We start from the raw sequence: 20388 nt of genomic DNA on the forward strand, positions 1-20388 counted from the left end.
CTGTTGTAGTTGTTGTTGTGCAAACTCCTCTGTTTAAGTTTGGTGATTTTGATAGAAGGGATTGTTAGATGGAAGAAATACTTCTTACCCTCACTTCCCCAAGGTCCTAATGCCCACCAGATCTTCTTCATTATTCCTCATAATCGTTGGGTGTTCTTCAGGCTTTTAAGGTGACTGCCATCCTTTAGAACATGAGAGGAGGTGGGTTCACCAGTGTACCTCATAGTGCGGGAGAAAGGTGGTGTAGCGATCTGGCTGTAGTCGTAATCACACAATCGCTCTGTGTGTCTGATTGTCTGTCTGTCGTGAAGCTTTTTTTCTTCCTTCTGTTCTTTTCAAAACTCGAGGCCTTTGTCACAGAGCTTTAAATTCATAACATTATCTGTCAATATCCTCCATGTGTGAATTGGAGCCTGCTTTCAAACCACAGATGATTTATACAGATGAATGTAATTATTCACTATTTTTCCCTCCCTTCCTCCTCTCTCCTTTTTTGTTATTTTTTGGCTCTATATTCGGGCGTCTTGCTAGAAGACATCAAATCAGCAGCCAGTGGCGTGCTGATGATTTCTCTTGCGATATTTTCAAATTGAAAGTAGGCTGTTGTAGATGTCGTTTCACCCTTTTGAACTGGACGATTTTCTCTTGTTCTGTTATGACCACTCGCACGTCAAACACTGTCAGAGAGAGAAAGTTATTGTTTTTTTGTTTGTTTGTTTTTCCTCTCTCCGTTTTCTCTTACAATCAAAGCAGCCACCAAGCCTCTTGGTTGGCCATGCTATTATGCTATGCTAAGCTATGCGGGTTTGCCAGTCCTGAAGTGCAGTAGTCAGCAGCATTCAAGTGTGTGGTCTTTCGGGACCCATCAGGGGTGATTGAGAGTCTCTGCCTGGACCACAATGCTATTTTCCAGTCCAATCCCCATTCCACACAATGTGACAAACACGCTGGTCCAGACGAGCAAATAAATCTTGTTAATGTTTCATGAACAAATGTTCAAATACACGCTCACATTGACGTTTGACCACAACCTCTAAGAGCCAGTTTAAAGGCAATGCATCTCATTTTGTGGACTAAATGGTACCATGCTTTCCTTTTCATTGTTGATGGGAAGGGGGACAACGCAAGCAGAAATCCATGGCTTTGATTTGTTAAGTCCTTGTGTGTGTTTCTAAAGCTTGTTGTTACACATATCTGCTCTCTGGGGAATAGGTTTACTCCAGACTGGCTTGTGAAGAAGGTCATTGCTAAATTTCACTTTCATGCAGGAAAAAGTACCCATCTTTTACCATTATGAAAAAGTACCAGTATCTTTTAGCATTATGAATCATTAATTTAAAACAATCTGAAGCCACTGAATAAGAAAATGAATAAAAATGTAATGGCCATGTGAATAATGTACAAATAACATGTAAGGCTAAAACGAAACAAAAACTAACAAAAACAAAAAAAACACATGTAATGTGAGCTGCTTCAGCCCACCACACCATCGAGTCCTGAGCGTTGTAAGATGTGGGTGTGGATGGGGCTGCTCAATGCTTGTATATTGCCTCTAGTGCGTCGATTCCTTGTTTGTTTGTTTTCTGCTGAGGGAGAGAGATTGATCCTCCATTAGTTAAAGGAAAGAGATAGAAGAAAATGTATTTTATTTTTGAGCGTATTTTTCAGAAGACGGTCTCTTCTCAGGGCAACAAACCGCCCTCAGAATCTACAACTTTGGAGGGATTTGTTTTTTTGAAGAATCATATCATGAAAATAGCATTTGTGTTTTTTAATTTAATTGTACTAATCTTAGAAAATCTGTTGTTTTTAATCTGTTTTTATTTTGTGTCATGTTTTGTTTTATTTCATTTTGCTTTTTCATGTTGCTTTCGCTGACTGAAATTCAGTTTGGTTGATAACACTTCCTGGGAACGGCTGATTTTTAGCTTTCTAATTGGTCTTCTTACCCCAAAAGCCAGCAGTCAAAAATCAAATCGGTTCTCCACAACTAACCAGATCCACTACATTGCTATAGTTTCACCTCCCATTACAGGGCAGTTTTATCCCTTCTTTTCTTTTCTTTCGATTCTTTTCTTCTCTAGGGAGGGAAGGATGCAGGGTGGGGGAGGGAGGGAGGGTTTTTTTGCAAAGGGGGTGTGGGGGGGTCAACGGGTGACAGGACAAGGGTTAGAAGTCATCCAAGACTGTAACTAGTGAATTTGTACAACCAAAGAAGTCTATTTTGTGGTTCAGGAATAATAAAGTTTACTTTTCATTTAACATGACCTTTTTGTGTGCCTGTGTTTTTAATTTGCTACATCACCTAGCGCTGTCTAGTAGCTGACTGACATAATAGCTTTGATAACCTAAAAACTAGCTTTGCTAATGCATTAATCCTCAAGCGCTGCGTGGATCCAAACTTTTTTAACACAGGTGCTCGAACAGTAAGTGGGTGAAGTAGACATCAAAAAAATAAAGAGCAGAAGACTGTGGCACTCTAGTTTCTTATTTTTTACTTTTTCTCAAAGGCAAATGGACTTCATTAATCCTGTCAGCATCCAGTTACTGCCTTTGTGGCCTATGTCAATCACAGCCCTGAATAAGGTTTTACCTCTAATAGTCACGTGGCAACAGGGGTTATGTGGTTTCAGTCATTGCATTACATATCTCAGTCATTTCAGGTTTCCTAATCTTACCTGCTTCGATGACTATATTTCATTTGACATGTTAATTTAGTTGGGAATTTAACTTCTGGTTATTGAGGATATAATTTTAATGAAGGGCAGACAATGAAGAAACAGCCTCTGTGGTACAGTGAGTGGTATCAATGCTATATTTCATAAGTTCAAGGCTATTCGAGTGGTTGATAAAGTGGTACATGTGTGCCGTATTGAGTGGAATGAACAAGTCCAGTGAGGATAATGAGGGTGGGCGTGCATCTGCATGAGTAGCAGAGGGGTCACTCACGCCCCCTTCCTCCTCTAACTGACGGAGAGGATGGGGGGCAACTTCATTTTGCTGACAGCGGTGCAGTTTCGTCTGGGGCTTTCACGTTGGACTCCTTTACCGCTCCTCTGCACAGAGCACAAACACATGCACAGACATATGAAAGATGTTAGATAAGTTAAAATCAGCAAAATAAAATGGTATATTGTGCGATTTGAAGGCTTTTCCCCATATTTATCAATGACAATATTAATGGCTTGGCAATTGATATTTTGGGCTATTCTCATTCAATGCCAGCTCAGTCCCCACATCATTTCTTGGTTTCAAATCAAAAGTCATTCATCAATAAAAGATTTCAAAACATTGTCTTTATGGAGTCCTCTGTAAACATTGTATAGGATGGTCAATTTATCATTACAGGTACTAGCAAATTATGCTTGTCCTGAATTCTGTCTTGGAGAGTGGCAACATAAGAGGCTCTGAACAGCTCTGCACTGACCTCCAACTTACTGAGTATTGTAATTCGTTACTATGAATCAGTATAAAATTGGGCCATGTTCCTCCACAGCCAACAATGTAATAAACATGTGAAGCCACGGGAATAGTCCTTGTAAAAAAAATTCACGTGTCACGTGTGTTTGTTGAAAAAGAAAAGTTAGACTGGGTGAAGGATGGTAATAATGATGACTGAGCTACAGAACACCTCCATAGAACTACAGCTGTGCATAGTTTCCACCAGCAGGAAAACGATTGCATGCATTGCAATGATTAAAATTGACCAAGGACTTAATGCAAAATCACAAGTACACGTACAATGTTTTCAAATGACCATACCAATCTTGAGATCTTAACATCATTGAACACTGATTTATTAGAAACAGGCTATCTACACAAGGCAGACAAGTAACCTGACTGAATTGGAGGTTTTGGGTGTAAAAAAAAAGAAAAAAAAGAATTTGCAACAATTCAAAGTATCAGACTGTTGGGATGACTTGTCTGCTTCAAAAGCAAGTATACAAACAGCAAATGTAAGCTGTTCTACTTCTTATTTTGAATGCTTTCTTTGGGTTGCCGACATTTAGGCCTACACACGCACTTACTGTGTAAAATTGAAAGAAAAATGCCTGCACACTTATATCCCCAACTGAGCCCCGAGGAAGGTCAGTAGACCGAAAGCTTGGCCTATTATTAAAAAGAACACAAAGGGGATTTAAGTGTGGAGACGTTTTTCTTTCAATTTTACACAGTTTTGTTTATGTTTGGCACATTTTCATCGAGAGTGCTGTGTCATCCGGTTACACACGCACTTATCAAATCGTCTCGGCTGGACCTATTAACCAGGGCTCTCAAGTTTTGAAGATAGTTTGGAGTGAGATTTAGATAAATAAATTAATAAATGGGGGTGGGGGGCATCGACCCATCATCACCCATCGACCTATCGACACTAGGTTTCCCTTCAACCCAGCTAGTTAAAAAGTTTGATTAGACCAAATACACTATGTATTCAATATGCTTAATCCTAACCAGTGCTCGAGTTGTAAAATAGCCAGATCAGGCTGTGGTTCACTTTTGTGAATTGAGTTCAGGTAGCCTATGATTATGATGTTAAGTTACAGTATAACTCTTCATTAAAAATATTTCTTACATATTAAAATATTACAATTTGGGAGAAAAGCCTTACCCTCAATACACATATTTTATGAGAAATTAATTTCTTCTGGATTTTCATATCCCATAGGAAACAGCTGATGCATTTCGATGGCTTCTCTCAGTGGTTTTCAAAGTGGGGCCCGGGTACCCCTGGGGGGCCGCGGCAGGTTGGCAGGAAAAATATAGCAAAATAAAATGAATAATTGTATAAATTGAATAGCCTAAGAAGCCAACATAAACAAAAATAAGCTAAACAATCTTCTTTACAATGTAGGCTATTATGCATTCTGTAGTAGGCCTACTTATATGGGTTTAGAAATGCACCAACTTCGAGTTGTGAAATCAGGTGCGCAGAAAAAAAATAGCGTGTCACTGCCCATGGCAAGGGCGCCTTGACTGGAATCTACAGGTATCTGGGGGGCCTTGTCATGGGAAAGTTTGGGAACCCCTGATGGTATATTTTTTTGAAACTGTATGAAGCAAGCATAAGCAGATCACAGCAAATTCTGAAGCCGCTAGTCTGGCTTCTGCCTCACTAGCACCACTACTGTTGATGACTATCACAGACAGAAATATCATAGGACAAGCACAAGGCGGCCAGCTATTACCTACATATCTTATAATATTACCTATTACCTACATGAACTTTTTTCATGACTGATTCCTTTAGTAAGAGACACACTGAATCAGTATATTCTGTTATGCCACTGTGTACATACCAGCTCTAGATCCCTACAGGTGTTGTTCTTACCCTCTTCGCTGTTTGCAGATGGGCGTTGTAGAATGAGAAAGCACTTGGGTTCTCTGACAGCATCTTGTAACGCATGCGCTCAAAGTGATCCTGCTCGTCATCCTCCTGGATATAATAATAATAATAATAATACATTTTATTTTTTAAGTGCCTTTCAAGATACCCAAGGTCACTTTACACAAAACATTGAAAGAAAGAGAAAAGAACAGTAGAAAAAGTAATAACAAAGAATCATGAAATTATACAACACAACAACAAAAAAATAGGAGAATAATTAAAACATAAAATAAAATAAAAATGAAAATAGTTATACAAGAATAAAGTAGAATACATAGGCTATGTACATCAAATAAAATGAAAATGAAGTTATAATTAAAGGAAGTGGAAGTGCATGTCAGTTGTGACAAGTGTCTTCTTCAGAGGTGTGTGTGTGTGTGTGTGTGTGTGTGTGTGTGTGTGTGTGTGTGTGTGTGTGTGTGTGTGTGTGTGTGTGTGTGTGTGTGTGTGTGTGTGTGTGCGCGCGCCTGCGTGCATGTGTGTTTGTGTGTGGTGAACAGTAAACAGTACTAAGCAGTGCTAAGGGTTTCTCCACAGGTACCAGGAGGCCTGGTGAGGTATGTGTGTGTGTATAATGAGAGGTAAAGACACTACTACAATGTATTGTAATGTAATGTACTTACCAGGGCGAGGGCTTTCTCCACAGGTATCAGGCCTGGTGGGATGCTGCCTCCTGTCCGCAGCACCTCCTTCACCTCCTCTGGCAGCAGGAAGGACTCACTGTACCAACTCTCGAACTCTGTCACACGTACAGCACAGACGAAAGACGAGCCATGACATTTCATGTGGAATTAGTTGCTAACATTTCAAGTCAGAAGCCATGACAGGCAGACAGGTTTAATGTCAGAGTAGTGTCTCCTGTCCTTTCCTGTAGCTTGTGGCTTCTTGCCTCAGTGCCGCCCTGCCTCAGTGGAGAAAACAATAACGTTTCCCCTGCTGTCAACCTAGGCAGAGTAGTACACTCTGGGTTCTCTTCAGATCGTATAAATCTTTCGCCTTTTGCTTAAGATTTCCGTGGAGAGGACCATTATGAGTTTGAACTAATTTTTGATGCCCTGCCACTGCCGGGGCTAAAAAAAAAAAAAAAAACCCTAGGCAGAGTGTCTTTTGGGGGGCTTTTCCCCATTCATCCCAACTGCAAATGAGATGACCTTTGAATTGTGATTTTGCAGGATATTGAATAAAACCTGGATCTTTAATGATTAGTGTCACGAGGCCATGTGCAAAAGGAAGGGACGAGAGGAACTAGTTTGACTTTCAGCCATAATCATGATAACTAGTGACAGTAGTATATGGCTAAATGAACTGACCTGAGAGCAGGCATACAGGCATGCAGCACTGGTCCCTTAAAGGTACACTGTGTAATACTTTTAGTAGAGCTGGGACTTGATAAAAAAAATAATCGCATTAATCTATAGGCTTTGAAATTAATTAATCAAATTAATCACATTTTAATCGCATTTAAATATCTGACTTGAGAAGAGTGAAAAAAAAAAATTCACATGGATTTTGAATAATTACAATAAATAAGCGTAATCTAAAAACATTATTCATTTTTAAAAGAAGAGAGAACACTTCTCAATTTCAGCAGGCTGTTCACCATCAGGTGTAATACTGCCCTCCACTGGTCTAATCCAGAACTATGTAGCTATATTAGACTGCCATTAATTTTTTAAATCGCATTAATTAATTAATCGAATCGTGTGATTAATTAATCAAAATGAATGCATTAATGTCCCAGTCCTAGTAGTTTTTTAGTACAGTAGTTAATTTCCAGAATTCATGCTTCCCATTCACAAATGTTACCTTTTAAACAAATATTTACCACCAGAATCAAATTCTGAGTATTCCTTATGACTGGGAAAATTGCACTTTTCATACATGAAAAGTTGGATCTTCTTCATGGTCCACCATTTTTTTCACCTTCAATACTTTCTGTGCTTTAGTCATATTAGTAAATATTCATGAAAAGATCCAATTTTGCAATGGGCAGCACACTTTCAATGAGCAGCATAGTTGCAATACCTACTATGGCCACCACTCTACACAGTGCACCTTTAATAATTACAGTAGTATGAACCAGTGGACTGACCAGTGAGCAGGCACTGTTCCACCTGGTGCTGAAGCCCTTTACCAGACACAGTTCCACCACTGGGACGTTGTAATAGTCAAAGGCACGGGGCCTTAGTAATAGATTACAACTTGGTCATTGCCATTCTGGTAACATCAGATTTCTAACAGGGGTAGTGTCTTAAGGGGTTAATAATGACAGTAATATATGAACCTGTGAGCAGACGTATGCGGCATTGGTCCACCAGGTGTTGGCAGTAGTTGACCTCTGCCCGGGTGCTGCCCAGCTCCTGGTAGTCCTGGCGGTACTGGGCCTTCAGGTCGCGCAGCTTCAGCACCAGGCCCACCTCCGTCTCGTCCAGAACCGGCTCCCCCTCCGAGCCCACAAAGTGACCTACAGCCGTGATGCAGAGACCAGGGACAGGGGACAGGGGGCAGACGAGGGACAGGCGACAATGCATACTGGTTCAGCCTTGAAGTAATGGCTGAAGACTTGGCTTTTTCACTGGTACTGGTAGGTATATGTGGTATATGTGTGCATGTTTATGTGTGATCACATACCCTGTCACATGTACTGTATATTATGTGGTATATGTGTGCTTGTGTGCACATGATCCCGTACCCTGTCACATGCGTATATGTGTGTATGTGTACGTATGTGTGATCCCATACCCTCACGCGTATACGTATGTGGTACATGTGTGCATGTATACTATGAGTCATCCCATACCCTGCCACATATATATGTGGTATGTGTGTATGTGTACATATGTATATGTGGTATGTGTGTATGTGTACATATGTATATGTGGTATGTGTGTATGTGTACATATGTATATGTGGTATGTGTGTATGTGTACATATGTATTTGTGGTATGTGTGTATGTGTACATATGTATATGTGGTATGTGTGTATGTGTACATATGTATGTGTGTATGTGTACGTATGTGTGATCCCATACCCTCACGCGTATACGTATGTGGTACATGTGTGCATGTATACTATGAGTCATCCCATACCCTGCCACATATATATGTGGTATGTGTGTATGTGTACATATGTATATGTGGTATGTGTGTATGTGTACATATGTATATGTGGTATGTGTGTATGTGTACATATGTATGTGTGTATGTGTACATATGTGTGATCCCGTACCCTGGCTGTTCCTCCTCTCCTGGCTCTGTCGCAGGGCGGTGGCAGTCTGGTCGATATGCCGCTTGGTGGTGTTGACGCTGTCGGTGAGCTGGCGCAGGCGGTTCCGGCGTTGGCTCAGCACGGCCTTGTTGTCCCGCAGGATGCGGTTCAGCTCGCTCCCCCGCTCCGCCTTGAAGCTCTCAAAGGCCTCGCCCTTAGGTGGCGGCGACCTGCCCGAGTCACAGCGGCACGTGCAGAATTGGAATGTATGAATTGATTCATTATAAGTACCGTAGATTCATTCTTCAACTTTTCCATTCCTCCAATAAGTAATTTTAAGATAACATTTTGGTCATCCAACTAGCTCTCTGAAAAATATTCAGGTCTTGTGCAAAAAAACGTGAAATAAGTAAAGCTCTAAATATCTTAAGTGTGCTGATTTTTTTTCCCTCTTTACTTGTGTCAAGTGTCAAATAAATCCTGCACCTTCGCAACAGATGAGCAGTGACCCTTGACTACTTTACTGAAACATATTGGAATTACTTTCTAATGTCATGGACAGTGTGTGGACTTGTCACATGAGAATGACTGCATACTCTTTGACTCCTTGTGAGGGACGAGGAGATGCTGCCGCCTGCTGCTCCTGAATGAGAGCTTCCAAACTCCTGCGGGTAGTCGCAGCTTTACCGTCCGCCTGCTTGCCACCTCTGCAAGACATGGACATAAGGCGGAAGACAAAACAAAGGTGGAGCTAGAAAAATGCTGACGGGTGGGCCAAATAAATAGATCTGAAATAATAGACTGAAATAAAAGTCAATTGAACTCATGGCGCTCTACAGGAGTGGTTTGAAGAGGTGGCTGACTAGAAGGCCAACTGTGGCAGCACAAACTAGTATATGAAACGACACCAGTGGTTCCCAAACTGGGGGCTGGGACCCCCAATATCTGATTAAGACCTATCGGCTCTAAAGAACTGAATAGAATGGTCAATCTTATTAAAGAGTAAAATGCATAGATTCTCAACAAGGGCTTCTCATTCTTTAGGGACCAGTGGAGGACTTTGAGAAGGACACAGCTGAGAATGGGGGTACTAAGTTGAAACTGGGTTGCATTAGTCTATTTTTATTTTAAGGGGGCGTTGGCAGGCTTACGATGAGGTCCAGGGGACGTTGGAAGGCTAATTAAGAAGTTAACGGGACAAGGTTGAGAACCACTGTTAAAAAATGGCTGCCTCCTACAACTGTTATGTGTTGTACTCACTGGTTGTCTTTGGCTTTCCTGGTCTTGCTCCTGCCGGAGACCTGGCCGTCGATATTCCTCTGGGGCGAGGAGGCCACCCCCACCCCAAAGCCATGGCCGTCCATCTCCCCAGCCGTGCCCTGGGAGCCTTTCGCCTGCACAAGGGACACCACATGATATGACATGACATGTGGCTGACAGTTCAACGCTCTTTGTGGGCATTTTGGCTTTTAATTCTATAGGGCAGTGTGAGATGGTGACAGGACAGGAAGTGAGCGGGAGAGAGAGGCCGGGGTGGATCAGGAAATTACCTCAGGCTGGAATCAAACCCAGGTCCACGGCGTAACAATACATTGCCTGAGCCAAGACCAAGGCCCATTCCATAGTTCTTTTCAAAAGTCTTCTTGCACACTCCCTTTGGTCAGGTGCACAAGAGATTGCCAGGGTCATCAGCGTTGCAAAAATTGTTAATTGCAACGAAACATCACGCATTCAGCCACGCACATCCACACTCCCAAGTGCATACAAATCTGAAATCTCATACACCCACCCACACATACAGTATCACAGCCATACACATCCGCATTGACAGGTGTGTAATGGGCAGTGGTGTGGCCTTGCCTTGGCTGGGAGGGCTCCCTGGTTGTTCTGGGTTTTCTCCACCAGGTTGTAGTTCTGACTCAGCTCCTCTCGGACTTTCTGCTCCTGTTGCCTGATGGGTGACACCACAGAGGACACCAGCACCCACACAGTCATTTCACTTGTGACTAGTGACAGTAAACAGGCCACAAGTACTGTAGGCCAGGGGGGATCTGAGAAAAAAGACTCCCCCCCCCTTTTCTTGCAGTTCAGCTCTTGAAGGAGCTACTGCTACATTGGTTCAGTATTCAGCAATGAGTAATTTAGTATTAGATATTCAGAAAGCATAGATTTTGTATCATTTTAAGCTTAGAATCTGTACAATGAGAATATATGATGAACTTGATATTCAAGATTCAAGATTCAAGGAGTTTATTGTCATTGTCAATGAAGTCAACGAAATTGTGGGTGGAGCAAACAACACTGCGTAGTTTGAAGTAGGCCTATAGAAGTAACCAAAAAGAAGTAGTCCTAGTCAAATAAAGTTTAAATTCATGAAGTATATCATGAAGTATAATAAATTAAAGTAAATTATAGTAATAATATGAGTATTAACAAATTAATCAAGTAAATCAAAAACAGTATAATATAAAAATGTGATCCTCTCCCCACAATTCAAAGTTAATAACCCAGTGCTGTTGATATTTTTAAGGTGCACACACACACACACACACACACACACACACACACACACACACACACACACACACACACACACACACACACACACACACACACACACACACACACACACACACACACACACACACACACACACACACACACATGTATGAATACACAAAATCAATAGGATGTTACAGTAGGCCTAAGTGCCATCCCTTAAAAGGAAAAAAAACACAGAACAACATGACCAGAGACCTATGTAAGAGCACTAGAATTAAGCAGTCTAATGGCTTCAGGGTACAGGCTATTAGAAAGTCTTGTAGTTCGTGCCTGTAATGACCTGTATCTTCTGCCTGAGGGAAGCAGTTGGAACAGGTGGTAAGCAGGGTGGTGACAGTCTTGCAAGATGTTTTGCACTCTTCGTAGACAGCGTGTGGTGTAGATTGTACCTATCTCTGGGAGAGGTGTCCCAGTGATTCTCTGTGCTGTTTTTACCACACGCTGGAGTGCCTGCTGGTCTGCTTTTGTGGAGCCCGAGTACCACACCAAAGACCCATACATCAGAACGCTGCTGATCGCACAGTTATAAAAGTTCACCAGCAGCGGTCTGGGGATGTTATAGCCTCTTAACTTCCTCAAGAAGTAAAGTCTTTGCTGGGCCTTACCCACGGCTGAGGCTATCTGTGTACCCCAGGACAGATCATCAGCCACAGTCACCCCCAGGAATGTTGACCCTCTCTACCACCTCTGAGCCGATGGAGAGGGGTCTGTGAGGGGTCTTGTTCCTCCGAAAGTCTACAATAATTTCCTTGGTCTTTTTGGTGTTTAGGGCCAGGTTATTGTTGTCACACCATGATGCCAGATGTTGTACCTCCTTCTTGTAGTCCGTCTCATCGTTGTTTGTTATCAGTCCAAGAACGGTGGTGTCGTCAGCGAACTTGACTATGAGGTTGGAGGGGAAAGACAGGCCTACTTGCGTCCTGCTTTCTTGTGGCTAGCCACATTTGTCTTGAGTAGAAGAGAGAAAATCTGAGGCAATCTGAAGTGAAGTGAAAAGTCACTTTACTTTTATGTGAAGTGAAAAGTCACTTCAATTAACTTCACCTCAGAGTGCCTCAAATCTTCTTATTCTTCAACTCAAGACTTGCTCTTTTGGATCCTGATGAGCACCTGAAGTTAATGCTTTCGGAGCCACCAAAGCAACCATTCAATGTCTCTCTATACTCATTTCATTTGTCTATTCAAAAAAGTCAAAATAATGGAAAACAATTCATCATTCATCATTTTCCCCATGACTCCCCATAACTAGCAAAAAAAGTGAAAGTGAAAGTGAAAGCCGATTGGGTAACTCCAACTCCCATTGTCATTGTGACACAGCACTCCACAGCACACAAGTGAACACTGCACATTGCACACAACGAAATTGCATTTATGCCTCACCCGTGCAAGGGGGCAGCCCTCAGTGGCGCCCCATGGGGAGCAGTGCGGTGGGACGGTACCATGCTCAGGGTACCTCAGTCATGGAGGAGGATGGGGGAGAGCACTGGTTGATTACTCCCCCCACCAACCTGGCAGGTCGGGAGTCGAACCGGCAACCTCTGGGATGCAAGTCTGACGCCCTAACCGCTCACCCATGACTGCCCATAGTGGTTTGATAATAAGAATAGTACAGTATGTACTGTGTATGGCTATGTTATATACTCACTGAAGAGCCAACTTGAACTGTTTAAACACTTCCTTCACCTGTCTGATGTTCACAATCTACAAAAGAGGAGAGGGAAAAGATGGTCTAATAGTAATAATAATGATTTTGATAATAAGGATGCCCACAATGATGTTGGTGTCAATAATAAATAAAATAATAAAATTGATTAATTGAAATCTTGGCTTTTACACTGATCTCTTCCAGACTGCCATCCAGGAATCGTTGCACCTGGTCTTGAATCTCTGCCATCTGTGTCTCTGTGATCGTCTCAGTGGCTGTTGTTATCCGGTTTGGCTTAGAGACAGATAGAAACAGAACAACAACAACAACAACAACAACAAAAAACACCATTGGAACCCATACCATTTCTAAATCTAAATAAACAGTAAAATAAGATTGTCTTCACTGTGTCTGTGTGTCCTGGATACCCCTGCTTAATGATTAAAGTAATTATTCCGACACTGAGGCTGAATTACAAACGTTCACTCATTGACTACATGGTGCACTGTGTAGGTAATAAAAATGCACATTCCGATTAAGAACATTCTGCACCCTTGAAATCTTTCTATTAAATGTATCATGTAGCCTTATGTGTACCGTTCTCCCAGTGAAACACTGTACTAAATGTTGAAAAGACTCTACCACCATGGTATTACACTAATGTGACGACACACACAGTACTTTGGGACTTGGTCATTGCCATTCTGGTAACAACACATGTATAACAGGGGCCTTGTCTTAACACATTAATCAATGGTAGACCCTGACTGATTGATAACGTCACTAATGTCATGTAATGTGTGAGCGTTTCAGGCAAAGCCTGGGTGTTTGTGCTTGTGAACGCACCACGTTGTTGTTGGAAGCCAGATCCAGCTTCAGAAGCTGTATCTCCTTCTGTAGTGTCTTCATCTGCACCTGAGTAGAGTTGAGTGAAACAGAATAGAATAGAATAGAATAGAATAGAATAGAATAGAATAGAATAGAATAGAATATAGTGGAGTGGAGAAGAGTAGAGAAGAATAGAATGGTGTTGAGACCAAATGCCATTCCATACAAATAAAATGAACAATGCAGTCATCGACTCATACTGCATTCTTGCAATGTATTGCATTTCTTGCAATGCATTCTTTCTCTTTGTGATTAAAACACTCATTCAGTTTTATGTCTGTGAAGATAGTCATTCACCCAGGCCATGTTACAGCAATTGGACTTCTTTTGAGAGCTTGAAAGATGTTGTGTCCCCCAGGTGAGGAACTTCGGAATTTTCTGGTTTATGTTATGGAAAACTTTGAGTAAGTTTCCAACAGGTGTGGCCTAGTGCTTAAGGAAATGGGCCCTGGATCAGAGGGTTGCAGGTTCAAATTCCACCCTCCCAACCCCTAGTGCACTCCATGGCTGAGGTGCCCTTGAGCAAGGTACCTAAACCCATACTGTTCCAGCAACTGTAGCCAATACCCTGTAAATAACTGTAAGTCGCTTTGGATTAAAAAAAGGGCCCGCTAAGTGTAATGTTGTGTAATGTAAACACTTACTACAGGGTCTATGTGTTCGTTGACGGCAGGCTCCGTCTTGACACACTTCATCCTGCTGGCAAACCTCAGTGTGGACAGCTGCGAGGAGATGAAATGAAAGTGGATGTTTCATTTTTTGTCGTTGTAGCACACAGCATACCAGAGCACACAGCGAATTGGGTCCTCATGATATTGTATACATCGGGTGGGGGTAGCGTTGGCTTTCAGGGGGCCAGACAAAGCTGTCAGCAGCCCTGACCACAGCCATTGGCGCTTTCATAAAGCATCTCTCGTGATACTATTGAAGTAAATATATACATTATATATATATATTGGCAACAGACAATTCAGGTGTGAGCATTGCAGATTTTCCTAACAACCGGAGAGCTGTTTCACAGAACCCCACAGTTCCATTCTTACAGACTCTGCCGTCTCACAGGTCATACATCTTTTTATACATTGAGTTCCTACCCTCCTCCGGAGGGGCGAGGTGACAGTTTACTTAGTGATTGTTTACCAGCAGGGCTTTTTCTGAACGGGGAAATAGGGGTGCTCCACCCTCATACCTCCACGGGTGCACCCTCATACTTCTTTTTTTTTATATATGAATTACTTTTTTGAGCGCCCCTAGTAAATTCCCCCCTTCACCCCACCGCAACGTGCCATGATGCTCCCTCATGCCAAAAATTCCTAGAAAAAGCCCTGACCAGCATGGGACATTGAGTTGGTCTTGACAGCATCTGGTCAATACATAAGGTTTGGGGTTGTTTTGCTTTGTCCCAGTTGAAGGTATTTATGACCCTCTCTAAGCTTTGCATCTTCCTGTGGATTTTGGTTTCTATTTCATACACTAATACTCTGGACGCCTAACAAATATAGAGAAAAGCCTAATCCTGTAATTTTATAATAAAAAATAGTACCACACAATGTTTTCCTCCATCAACAACTGCTGTAGGCATATCACTCACTGTTTCATCGATCTGGCCGGCCTCACCATAGACGTTGGCTACCAGGACTGTTTTACAGTTGCCCCCTGTGTGACACACACCAGAGACACTTTAGGGAAGACGACCCAGAGCTAGTCAGCATGTATAACATTAACAAACAAACATGGCAACAAGACAGAAAAAATTGAACTGGGCACTGAGGTCTGATCAGTGGTTAAAAAATCAATCTGTGGGTCAATCAATTAATCAATCAATTGATCAAAATGTATTCAATTAGCACATTATCATATCCATCATATTACACCCATTTCTTATGATCTCGTATTCTCACTGAATTTCCATTCTGCTAGTTTGGGTTAATGGTCGCCATTGAGGTCTATGGACTCCACTGAACAGCTGGAAATCAAATGAGAGCTCCAATGCTAACACTGTGGTGCTCATGTAATTGGACAATAATAAGGTAGATACTGGACTAGTACTCCATCTTGATTCAACGTGCTATATGTTAATGGATGTACGAGCTCACCCAGAGAGTCTCGGAGGGCGTGGGTGAGTTTACTCTGCCTGAAGGGCACATGCTCCCTCCGCCTGTCAGCCAGCGCCAGGATGGCCTGCTCCAGGAAGGACAAGGACCTGTTGATGCTCATGGCCTCCTTCTGCGTCTGACCCTCCGACTGGAGAGAGAGAGGGAGACAGACAGACAGACAGGCAGATAGAGAGAGAGTGAGAGAGACAGACAGAGAGGGACAGAGAGAGACATTATGATTAGTCTGTGATTAGCTGTATGTTTTGTCCTTTTGTACTTTCCTACTGTTTTGACAACATGAATTTTCCCTCTTCTTGAGATTATAAACTTAACTTGTAACATAGGAACTCTGCAGAGAGTACACAAGCAAAGAGAGGGCAAGTCTACTTCACTAACACTAGAATGTAATGTGAAGCATAATGATTTCTGTGAACACTCACCCCAGTTTTGCCCAGTCTCTCTGATCCAGCCAAGTCCACGAGGTTCAGTTTGGAGGTGACGTACCTGGCCTCTGAGTAAGTGCGGGAGCGAGACTGCAAAATGGACAGATTGGCATATTATTAAAATTATAATGCTCAATGATGGCTGTGTACATGCATGTATATAAACGTGCAAAGCTCTTTTCTACAACGCAATACATCCATTCTCAGAAATGTACAAAAATGAAGTGTTTTTAGCATGGTTCTCAGTTAATATCACTAAAATGAATGTTTTGATGTTCAGATTTGGTACTGAAATATAACTGAAATATAATATCATTAAACCAGTTCCAAATGCCTTAAGATTACATGTTATATTGTATTTTAAATGTCTTTTGATGCATTTTGGAAAAGAACTCCTCCAATGCATAGCATGTGCTGACCTTTGTGTGGCTTACCTCAATGTAAATGGTGAATATGCAGTGGGACCTGGATGAGTTCTTGTTCATGGCATGTGATCCGATAATGCGGTTCATCTCCCCCTGATAAAAGATGTCCATAGTCAAAAGAATTAACACCGGTCCATGCACGATCAATAATTCACAGATCATTTAAACTTTCAACACATTTGTTTCTCCAGTTACACTTGTTGTTTTTTGTACTCAGTGTAGTTCATTTATTAATTTGCCAAAAGCAGACTTCAAGTTGCAACATACTTCACGTCATGCAAAATGTTACATCAAACACATCAAAAATATCTGAAACTGACTGACTGGGAGGTTTAATACGGTGTCCATTATATCCAGTACATGATATTACATTTTACAACCTCATTCTCCCTCAACATTGATACAGCTGAGTGGTCAGAGGGAGTGTCATGTCGATATGAACTACTTGTCAAGCTGAGCTTCCAAGCCTTTACAACACGCTACAATAGCCCTCCTAGAGGTTAGAGTTTGGGGTAGTTCATCTCGACGAAGCAGCCCATCTCCATGGAACCAGAGGTGTATAAGTAAAAATGAAAGTACTGTTACGGATATAATTACAACACTAGAAGGATATTACACAGTTGCAACTTTTTAATATCACACTACTAGTGTTGTAATTACATCCGTAACAGTAAGTTACTTATACTTTATACATATTCTCCAGAGAACAGGGGCCCTTGGTGAGTCATACAGTAGTTACCTCAAAGAGCAGGTTGAGGGCCTCCTCCTCGTTGTGGACCAGGTGCAAGGAGAGGCCCTTGACAGACACGGCCCCTCGAGGCTCCTCCACCACAGACAGGCCCCCTGGCGATGCCTTGCTCCCGCGCACCGAGGACAACAGGTCCACAAGTGTCTCATTGTAGATCTCCATGTAGGACAGGTGAACTGTGAACAAGTAGTTGCTGCGGTTCTCCACCTCACCGAAGACCTGTGGAGGAGACACATTGATGAGAGCCATTCAAGAGGAATGTTTTTTTTCCCCCAAAGATTTCTTTATTTTATAAGTACAACTTTGTTATAGGATATTGATATGCGATACAGTATATGCATGTTTTCATTAGGAACAACAAAAAGGACAAGGCAGCTGTGCTTGTGCACTGGTGGGCCATCTTTACAGTTGAAGATGTAAGTATTTGATACCCAGAAAGACCACACTGTGAGGTGTCATGAGACGAACTCGCTCTCAACCTTCAAGAATTGATCGATGGGCAGCCCTGGTTTTTACAATCCAGTGCCACATATATATTCCACATGACCTGGTTTTACCTGTACAAGTCAACCAGGTGATCGTTCAACCAGGCAATCATCTGGTTGAATTGGACAGGTAAACAGGTCATTTGGAATACGTATCTGGCACTGGATTGTAGTAATCAATGAATCCAGGTCCCTCATCACTGCCTCAACGCACCTTGACCTTGACCTTTGACATTTTCATCATCATATATCTTACTGGGGGAATCACTCTTTACCTGCTGAATGGCTCTAGGGATGACGCCTCTTTGCTTGTAGCTCTCATTGGCTCCTGTCATGGTGTAGGTCTTCCCTGCCCCAGTCTGCCCGCAGCACATGATTGTTCCTGCATAGATGTAATGAAACATCACAGATACATTATTAAGGTGTGTTTGTATCGCTCTGCCTAATGCCCCACAAGTCATTGCTTCCTTGGATGATTGGAGAATAGCCAAGTGTAAAATGAACTTTATCACTTTGACATAATGTAGGCTAACCAACATTTTAAACACCAGAGAGAGAGAAAAAACTGACCATTGTAGCCCTCCAGTGCTCCGATGACAACATCATGTGCCACCGTGTTGTATACGTTCTCTTGGGAAACATCATGAAGGACTCCACTCAGGCGGAAGGACCAGGCGCACAACTGGTTGTTCACCACCCCTCTTTTAGTATCTCTCTTTTGCTGAATATTGACTGTCTGAAAAAGTCCATGCAATTTGGTATGAATACACGCCGTTTTGACTTTTTTTTTTGCCGCGTGTCATTCTTGTGTGTGTGCCTCACGTCAATGGTTTGACTATTAGGTCTAGAACAGCCTACCTGCCCATCTGGAGAGAAATCGATGAGTTCCTGAGCGAAGTGAGCAGTCGGCCGAATTCGCACAAAAACCTTCACTTCAGTGCCAGAGTCACCCATGGCTTCTGAGTAAAGATTTCTTGCAAATTGTACAATTCAAGTCAGTACATAGACGTTCAATACAATGTTCATTTCAGAATTGTGTTTCTTTACAATGGAGTAGCCTATTGCCGAGTTACTTTGTATCATTTTTTAAAAGTCTCTACATCAATCAATGGGCTTCACAACTCCTACTGTAATAAAACGGACACTCACCTATGCGTTAGAAATCAAGAAAACATAGATCTGGATTGTGAGTTATTTGCCAATGCAAAAGAATGCCATGATTTCAGCGTGGGTTCCGAACGTCCTATGTTTTGTTGACATCGTAGTCAAGGAGATTGTTGAGCATTCTCATGTCAAAGGAATATTCCGATAGATGGCGCTGTGCGCACAGACTTCTATACTATACACGTCAGTGCGCTGTGCGCTACACTATTTCAGAGCCGTCTATAGACGGCTCTGCACTATTTCAGAGCCGTATACGGCTCTGCACAATTTACCTCTGCCAGACAGCTCAACCAGAGAGACTGGAAAAGAGAATCTCTGTCTGAACTGACCACTAAACATAAAAATAAAGAATGGTCCTGAGGCAGCTCTGCAGTCCTTTGTTTTATTTGTGCCACATGCACCGACGCGTTATGCACGAGTGGAAACGCGTCGGTGCGTGTGGCACAAATAACTAAAACAAAATCAGTTGCATCAGGACCATTCATTTGATGTCCCTTGAAGAGCACCTGCATAGCACAATGGTTTTGAGACCCTAGGCAGAGCTCCCCCATCTGTCTCTTTAAAAAATCTGACCACTAAACATGTCTTGAGTTCATTCATAGGCCTAATGTAGGCCTATTTATGAACAGTCTGAAACCACCAATTGAAATTCATAACCTTTTTCAGCAAATTCAGTTCAACTGCTAATGCATCCATTTTTTTTTTACTTTTTACTTTGCAAATAGACGGTAAACTTGCAAAAACACTGCAATTTTCAAATAGCAACTATGGAAATACAAACCCAAGCTCCGGTGAAGTTGGGACGTTTGGTAAACTGTGAATAAAATCAAAATGCTATCAAGATTCAATCCACCCATTAGATGGAGAATAGTGAAAAGACAACATATTAAGTGTTAAAACCGAGAAAAAATATTGTTTTGGGGGACATATGTACTAATTTCTAATTTGATAACTGCAACACGTCTCAAATAAGTTGGAACGGGAATCAGTGAACTGTAATAAACGTCCAAATAAGATAAAACAACAAAGAAGAACATTTTAAAATGAATTGTACTAATGGACAATATGAGTGTCCAGGTATAAGACCATCACAGAGAGGCTGAGTGACTCAGAATTTAAGATGCAGAGGGAATAATTACCATAGTTATTACATACATTTTTGAATTCCCTTTGATTTGCCATGAGTGGGTGTATATAAAACATATTTTTGTAATTAAAATCATTGTATAGGTTCATGACATCATGAAATGTATTGTCTGCAGTCTCAATCTAGCACTCTTACAGCTATTGAAAATTGACCATATTAAGAATGCTTCATGTGTGCAAATGATAGAGGGG

General features: G+C 41.9%; 1 protein-coding gene and 1 non-coding gene across 3 annotated transcripts; one reads left to right on the forward strand and one right to left on the reverse strand.

Moving 5' to 3' along the window:
* Nucleotides 1–2792: 2792 nt before the first annotated feature.
* Nucleotides 2793–19125, reverse strand: kif9 (kinesin family member 9). Of its 2 annotated transcripts, XM_063207029.1 has the most exons (22): nt 19036–19125; nt 18745–18859; nt 18457–18622; nt 18162–18268; nt 17393–17620; nt 16663–16746; nt 16226–16318; nt 15786–15933; nt 15281–15345; nt 14334–14411; nt 13648–13716; nt 12991–13095; nt 12802–12857; nt 10455–10545; nt 9855–9988; nt 9191–9301; nt 8616–8824; nt 7671–7850; nt 6010–6125; nt 5330–5434; nt 4610–4728; nt 2959–3056 (listed from the first exon to the last, which is right to left on the reverse strand). In XM_063207029.1, exons 2-21 carry the CDS (start codon nt 18838–18840, stop codon nt 4654–4656), a joined length of 2316 nt encoding a protein of 771 aa, XP_063063099.1. In that variant the 5' UTR covers nt 18841–18859; nt 19036–19125; the 3' UTR covers nt 2959–3056; nt 4610–4653. The 2 variants fall into 2 exon arrangements, with proteins under 2 accessions (XP_063063098.1, XP_063063099.1); XM_063207028.1 differs by lacking the exon at nt 4610–4728 and having other exon boundaries at nt 2793–3056.
* Nucleotides 6345–6456, forward strand: LOC134456136 (U5 spliceosomal RNA). Its single transcript, XR_010036221.1, has one exon. It is a non-coding gene; the product is annotated as a U5 spliceosomal RNA (small nuclear RNA).
* Nucleotides 19126–20388: the final 1263 nt, after the last annotated feature.

This window comes from Engraulis encrasicolus, chromosome 9, assembly GCF_034702125.1.
Source record: "Engraulis encrasicolus isolate BLACKSEA-1 chromosome 9, IST_EnEncr_1.0, whole genome shotgun sequence".
NCBI lineage: Eukaryota > Metazoa > Chordata > Actinopteri > Clupeiformes > Engraulidae > Engraulis > Engraulis encrasicolus.